At 36.4% G+C, this 7,905-nt stretch overlaps 1 protein-coding gene and 1 long non-coding RNA gene across 2 annotated transcripts in view; one reads left to right on the forward strand and one right to left on the reverse strand.

Annotated features, from left to right (window-relative positions):
* The window catches only part of LOC106939789 (GDNF family receptor alpha-1-like), a 36,815-nt gene extending 32,236 nt beyond the window's left edge, over positions 1-4,579 (forward strand). The window contains exons 6-7 of the mRNA XM_015022332.1: positions 1,306-1,347; positions 3,732-4,579. Of these exons, the coding sequence (XP_014877818.1) occupies positions 1,306-1,347; positions 3,732-3,872 (183 nt within the window). The 3' untranslated portion in view covers positions 3,873-4,579. The remainder of the gene's footprint in view (positions 1-1,305; positions 1,348-3,731) is intronic.
* LOC106939790 (uncharacterized) lies at positions 325-1,356 on the reverse strand. The gene is made up of 2 exons (XR_001422914.1): positions 628-1,356; positions 325-448 (listed from the first exon to the last, which is right to left on the reverse strand). It is a non-coding gene; the product is annotated as an uncharacterized LOC106939790 (long non-coding RNA).
* Positions 4,580-7,905: the final 3,326 nt, after the last annotated feature.

Genomic DNA, 7,905 nt, shown 5'->3' on the forward strand with positions numbered 1-7,905 from the left:
GACTAAAATTCTCAGTAGGGAGAAACATGCATTCTTCCCACGTATTTTTTATTGATTTTGTTTATGCTTATTAAAAATGGGGAAAATCTACTCTCAGCCATAGGAAAAGTTTCATATTTTCATACCAAATGAATTGCAAAGTGAACTTAGGAAGGGTTTGCCCAATGTCTTGAGGCAGAAATTAATGAACCTAAATGCCCAGCCAAGATTTTACCAATTGTTTGAGTACGTTATTGTATTCTCAGTGTTTCCTTTCATGGGAACAAAGGTAAGGTAAAAATCTACAGAGAAATATTTCAAGTCATGCAAGTTACTCTCCACATACCACAAATCATGCTTTCATTCTAACCACCGGCTGTCTGAAGAAATTACTGCTTTGTGGGACGGTTGCTCACTCCGTGGTTTCCAGGTGGAAAACAGATGTGAGGTGAGATCCAGAGTGACCTTTCTGTAATGAAGCAGAGGGAACGGAGGTAAACACACGCTGCGGTTCGTTTTCATTCCATCCTAGAAAGCAATTAAAGTTCCACAGTCCACAAACAATCTAAAGCTAGGAATGATACAGTTGATGTAGAGCATGGCCACAACTTCAGAAAGCAACATTTTTCCCAAGGTGAAGAAACTCACGTGGGGTGATGGAGGAGGCAGAATGTTACTCATCAGTATTGTAAAGTAAAGAGCCTTGTATGAAATGTCTAGTAAATGAGGTTCATGAATATGACAGATTAATATAGTAGAGACGGCCAAGTTGACTTCAGTCTGACTAAAAAGTAACACACTCAAACCTTTTTGTGTTGGTGAAGCAGAGCTGAGTTTCTGCTCTTGGCCGGATGCAGACTGATTCCATGCAGGACTGAGTCAGCCCACAACTGTCGTAATTGACACTGGAGATCCAGCAGATGGGCACCGAGTCAGAGTTGACGTCTCAGTTAGTCCCACAGATGTTCTAGTGGGGAAAGGTCTGACTTTATCCTGGTAAAATCAAGGTTAAATAAATAAAATAAAATTACAATCAAATTGTTCTTTGAACATGTTTCACATGAAACATGACATGTTTGTCTTTGGTGATGAGCTCCAAGTGTTTGAGAGTAGAAGACCTCCGTACCATCACCCTAATCTGTATCTTTCTCCACAGATTCAAGCCAGGACTCTGGCTGGGTGACTTTTAAACATTAATGTCACTGGTCAAATCAACAGATAACTTAATATGTAAATCTCTCAGGGTTTGAATAATTTTGGGCTTAACTGTTAAAATAGTATTTGGTTTGTGATTTTTATTTCTTTTTTTTGTTTTTTTCATTGCAGGCTCAGAAACTACATTCAAATGCCACTGTTGATGTCTGTTCAGTAAGTTCATTGTCTATTATTTGATTCATTTGTATAAATTAGAAAATCCAAGTGACTTTAATAAAATCGTAGTCAGTTGCTTGAACAATATGAATCTGTTTCAGAGATGTTCATATAAACTTTCTTACATCACTCTGCCTGTTTTAAAACGATTGTGCGGTAAAAACGTCAAAGAATGTATGTCCTTTTACCAAATTGGCAATTTACAGTAATACAGAAGTACCATTGTTTGCTAAAATAATTTCATATATTTTTAAACTGACATTTTTCTCCTATGTTTTAGAACCATACCACAGCCCTCAGAAATTCCAAACACATTAAATAAAACAGCTTTAGTCTTTTTCTTCCTGAAAACAATTTATTTAAGACCATCAAGTAATCTGCTCAGTGATCAAATCATCACAAGGACCTAATCCGACCTCACTGCTGGAAGTGTCTGACCTTCGTCTGACGGTGACTGCCACAGCAATCTTTGCTGCCTTCTCTGTAAACTCTTGGTCTTTGTAGTTCCTTTGAGGCTGAAATGGGATCGTTGCTTATCTGCCGACTTTTAAAGTTCACTGTAAATGTCATTCTGCAATAATAAGGCACTGCTATGCACTGGACTGACATTTAGTGGAAGCAGAACCGGGTCGCTGGGAGATGACCCAGTCATTGGTTTGCAGCATCATAAGCAATGGAGCAAAAATACTAACATACCTTTTACATGCTGGGCCATGCAAATTTAATTACCTTCAAATGTGAGACTGTGTTTATTCTTTCACTTCATGATTTTATAGTTACTAAAACAACCTTCCATTATATTTCTGTCACCCTTGATTAACTTGATTTGATTTAGGTCATTGTGCAATGTAAAAGTTTAATATGTCCCAATAAAAATGTGGTGAAGATTTTTCTAAAGCTCATAAATAATGAAAATTTATTGTGTTTTTATTGAGGGAAAAAAAGTTCATCAAAATATTCAGGCTTCCAGATAACGTTTTAACTGTAAGAGAAGCTTCTCAAGGCTGGGGCTTGTTGACAGTCATTATTAGGAGCAACATCAAAGCCATAAAAACTTTTCTCAAAACAATAATAAAACTGCCAACCAAGTGCTTTGATGGAGTTATTCCCTCTTTATCCAATATAACCAAGTTCCAAGGTCCAGAAAAAAGGTTTAGGTGAGTGAAAAATTCCATGCTGTCAATCAGTTAAAAAATGTGATCAGATTAATCACACCTTATGCTGTGATTAATCACAATTAACCACTAGATTCTTAACTTTGTAATCTTGAAATGTAAAAATGCACATTTTCCTAAAAATGTTAAAGAAAATATTTTATAGCCTCAAACCAAACATCTCAGTTTTCCAGGTTTTCATATTCAGGAAGCTTTAAAATAAATCATTTTATTCCAAACATAATTTAGAAATGGTAACTCTAAACTGGTTGAGCTTCCATTGAAGGATAATTCACCATTACAGTAAATCGGCCACATGCTGGTTTGGTTTTATTCAAACATTCATCACGGTGGTTTGTAAAGTGAAATTTTCTGCTGAGTCACCAGTCTGACTTGTTCATATTTCCCTCACAGTTGTGACTGCGTTGCTGAGCGTAGTACATGATCGAGTACCGCACTGCTGTCAACTAAATAAGGCTTTTTGGTCAAAATAGATAACATGATTTATCTACTTTATGAAATATTAACTCGTTTAACTTCATAGATTAATCACATGGGCTAAAGCATTAATGTTGGCAGCCCTAGAAAAAAGTTATATGTATCTATTTCTTAAAGATCTAGTAGATCTAGATGTGCCATTCACAATTTATGACACAAACACACATGGACTGTGTTCTCATAGCTTTAATATTAACATTAAGCTTCAATGACTTGAACCAAATGGTTGCTCTGGAGGTGTGGAACACCATGGACAGGTTGCCAGTCCATCACAGGACTCGGAAATCTGAAATTATTTCAGGATTTCACCCAAAGTGTTATCAGCCTGGAGGGCCACCAGACTTTACTTTTCCCCACCAGGCTAAGAGTTGTTTATTTTAGCTTGGGTTTTTTATACACCAATAACAGTGACATAAAGATGGATTAAGCTAGGTTTATAGTTCACACATTGAACTGGACATGCAATTGTTTTCACTGACAGCCTCACACCAAGTCTCTGGAAAAAGAAAACATCAATGGAGGGAAGACATGAGTCCTGTTTGAAGTTCATCACAAGGCATTAAGGCAACACATCAAACATGTGGACGAATTTACAGAAATGTAACTGAATAGAAGTAGGCCTCTCCTTTGTCTGCAGCTAATCTTAAGAGTCTGTCTTAAAACTGAGGTATCTGTTTATCTCTGCATCACGAGTAATTTAGAATCATTAAACCATGCGTTGCCTTTCAGTCTGATCCCCAGGCTCCGAAGGTAGATGGTCCAAGCACGTCCAACACCATCCTGCGAGCCTCGGCCGTCTGCAGACAGGCTGTGGGTGTCACCTCCCTTCTGCCCCTGCTGCTCTACTTCGGAATGCAGGGCTACTTGTAGCCCTGCTGCCAGAAAGCTGCAAATTACGGACTGAGAAACTCATATTTGTATAAAAGAAAGCAAAAAAGGAAAATGATATCCTTTCTTTTTCAGTACCTTCTGTTGTACTTTTGTTGTCCCTGGATCTTTTCATTTACACTTTTGTTTCCCGATCTGTTGGTTTTTGCATTGCAGCATAATGCTAAAATGGTGATTTATTAGACATTTTGACTTAATTCCAGCTGGTTTGGTCAGAAACTTAGATTTGAAGCCACTTACAAATGCCGCTTGAGCAGGAAGATGTGACAGAATACTCTTGAGGACTACGTTCCACTGATGGATGAGCGAAGACCCTTGAAACACAGTGTAAATTAACATCAGTTTTCAGAGTTCCCCATTCAAGTTTTCACCGATTTCTGTTTGCGTGTTGAGGCTTTTTGGTGGGATCATTTGCTTAAGAGTCACAGTAAGTTCAGTAAAGCTACAATCTATCACCGAGGCAGCGGTTTTTGTTTTTTTTTTTGTTTTTTGTTTTTGGTGTTGTTCAGTCTCCTTTGTGATTTATGTATGTTTTGATAATGATGTGATCTGGTATTTTACATTTATATGAGCTTACCTAAAGACTCAAATGCACATCACCTGCTTCAAAACAGTGGAAAAGTTTCAAAGGCCGGACCCAGAAATGTCTTTGCTTTATTTCATACTGAACACTAACGTCAGCTGATAAGCACACATGACGAAGTCCCACAGACAAATACATCACATGTCACACACGAGACAATGAATATAGACATGCATATATCAACTGTTAATGTTGGAGCCACTCCTGTCATCTGTTACTGCACCTGCTTTAAACTCTCCATTCTTTAGTTTCTTTATGGAAGACAACAGCAAAGCTCCTGAACAATCATCTTATGGTTGAGATCATGCACCTGATAAATTGTCAACCGTTTTCAATAACTCTTACTTAAAACCACCTGAAATTCTATGCTTCCCTAATGTCAGAGCGGTTTTTAATTGATTATTTTCTGAAACCCTTCCAACCCCACACCCTGTGCTAATTGGTTACCACCCAACAGACACAGATTTTTGACAGGATTTCTTAGAGGGTAAATTTTGCTGCTGTAACCAGTTTTTCTATCTCCAGCAGCCATTGGGCAAGAGGTGGGGTACACCATGGAAAGGTCGCCAGTCCGTCAGGGGATAAAACAGACACACTTTGGATGAACAATCATGAATAAATCACTCATACACGTAATATGAGCAATCTAACGCTACCATTTAAGCTTAGGGAGGAAACTGGAGAACCCAGAGAGAATCCACAGGGAAAACATGCAAAACCCTAAAAAAAGACCCCAGGTTTGGGTCTTAACAGACAACACAGCTTAACCTCAACTGTAATCTCTTAATCTTGTCAAAGATTCTCAGTTGAATTTAAGTCTCCTGACTTGTGTTGTGTTAGAATTGCACAGTCAAAGTTCGCTTTGACTGTGCCACTCTAACACAATATTACTCTTAGCCATATGTTTAGGTTTATTCTGTTAAAAGGTGAACTACTGTCCCTGGATTTAGCTCCATCTTTACCTGCTGGAAAAAACAGCACTGCATAACACTTCCACCACCATACATCACAGTAGGGATGTATGGTGGCGGAAGTATCATGCGGTGATATGAGGTGGGGAGTTCAAGAGGTGTAGCTCCTTGTACAGTATGAACTGTCTCTAATAAACATAGTGACTGCTGACAGATTAAGAAATGTACTTAATGACTATTGACACTAATGGTGACTTGTAAAAAATCATTATGAACAGACTCTGTTGGACTAAAGCAAAATATAACCTTTTTAACAGCTTAGGATTCAAGCCTCCTTAACACAAAGGTCCATTAATAAACTGTTTCTTCTGCAAAGTTGTGAGCATTGTAACTAAAAGTTTGTCTTTTTGTGTTGTAATAAATCATGTAAAACGCTCCATTAGAACTTCCTGCTCAAAAACACTAATTTGGTGCAAACATTTCAAACAGTGGTGTGTTAGGGCCATTGTGGATAGAAAAAAAAGGAGTAAAATTTCACCAAAAAAACTGAGATATTTTGAGATTAATCTCAGAAATTTGCTAGACAAAAACGAGGGAATTTTTGATATCTTCCTGACTACCAGTAGTTCATTTTTGTCCTCTGTAGAGGACATTTCTAAACTTGAATATCTCCCACCCCCTGCATTCTACTGAATTAATTCCTTTTGGTATCTGGAGAGGACATTTAGGGCTTTTCAATGATACCACATGTGAAGGGGTGGGACTTTTGTACGTACCTTTTTCTAATTCATAAAAATTGCATTCATCAGTAATAACACATTTTATGGGAAGAGACAAAGTAAGTGCATAAAACCTTTTATTACCTTACAAAGAATGTGGGATTTAAAAAAAATGGTGATTGGACAATATTTTTTTTTCCTGGTAGTCAGGAATATGCAAAAGTTGAAAATTTGCTAGAAAAAAAACTCACCTTAAAAAATGTTCTAGTAAACACTTGGAAATTTTAGAAACGTAAAATAAAAAAAAATATATTAATCTCAAAATTTATTTATTTTTCTTGCAATGCTTTGCTATTTCAAACTCAGAAATGTTTTTTTCTCAAATTTCTGAGAAAACTAAGAAATGTATAGATTATATAAATTTCTTAGTTTCTTGGCACAAATGTACTACTTACTACTCTTTTCTTATCTGTAATGGCCCTAATACACCATTATAGAAAACAAAACTGCTGATGTGTTTTTTAAAGAAAAATCAGTTCCCACATCTGGCAGAAATGAGAATTAAAAATACATAATGTCATTCAAGTTCTAGAGCTGACATTTTAGTTCCAGTTTAACTAATTTCTGTGGATTGTCCTGTTGCAACATGATTGTGGGGAAATGTTTAGTACTACATTAACCTAATTCATGGAATATTGGTGCCTAGGTATTTAAGGAAAATATCTACAATAGCAATGACTATAGATGATACTTGATGGAACTATTTCATTTGAATCAGTCAGTAATGATGGGAATATAAAATACTTGTTTTAACTGTAAGAACAGCTTTAGCTTTAGCTGGAGTTAAGCATCGAGTCAACTTTCATCTTTTTTTTCTCCCACCATTATCTTATGTGAACTTATGTCTGCTCTGTATAATTTCCAAAAAGTTTCAGAAAAAAAGTTTTAAAAAGAAAGTGACGTTGAACACATACAGTGTCTGGTTCCTGCCACAGGAAATCACAAACCTTGTTTTCTGTCCTACACCTCGTTCCCAGCTTGAGTTCAGGATTTCGCCTCGACACGCTGAGCTTCTCTCTCCAACTGTTTGTTGCTCCTGCGGGAGCGTTAAAAACTCGCTGCTTTGGTTCATGTAGCTAATCAGAACACAATTAACGTATCGTAGAACCTCAATGTTATTTACCGAGCATAAACATGGTATATGCACTGTACGTACTTGGCTGAAACACTTTTGAATCGGACAAGTTGATGTCTTATAATATTCTCTTTCAGAGCATTGTGAACTGGTTCAATTTTCCAATTCAACTTAAGGTACAACAAATAAGCCAGAATATAGTTGTTTTTTTATGACAAATGTATATTTCTCTCTATATGTATATGATTATGGAGTATTATTGCATCTGAGAAAGAGGCTAACCCTCTCCTTGTAGTTAAAGCATATTGTTTGTATGATGAATCCCATTTACAAAGTTGCTGAAATGAGCTGTTAGTTTCTTTTTTTGGCTAAGATTAACAATTATTTTTCTAACTTTTATTTAATGGTTTGCTTTTATTTTTAAGAGCTGAAGTGAACCCACCATGTCCTAAGACTGCTACAAGCAGATATTGTAATTGTTTCTGGATTTATCTCCAAAATTGATTACAAAGGTGATAGGCAAAAGGGAAAACTGTTTGGTGTTAAAAAAATAAAAATAAAAAATCATAATGCACCAGAATTTGACATGGAAACTCATTTTAAAAAGGTTTGGATGAAAAAATTTATTAAAAGTTGACTCATAATAAAGTTTTCACTCAGAACCGAT

Source organism: Poecilia latipinna, unplaced genomic scaffold (assembly GCF_001443285.1).
Source record: "Poecilia latipinna isolate Pla-1442-1.1 unplaced genomic scaffold, P_latipinna-1.0 Scaffold2984, whole genome shotgun sequence".
NCBI classification, from domain to species: Eukaryota; Metazoa; Chordata; class Actinopteri; order Cyprinodontiformes; family Poeciliidae; genus Poecilia; species Poecilia latipinna.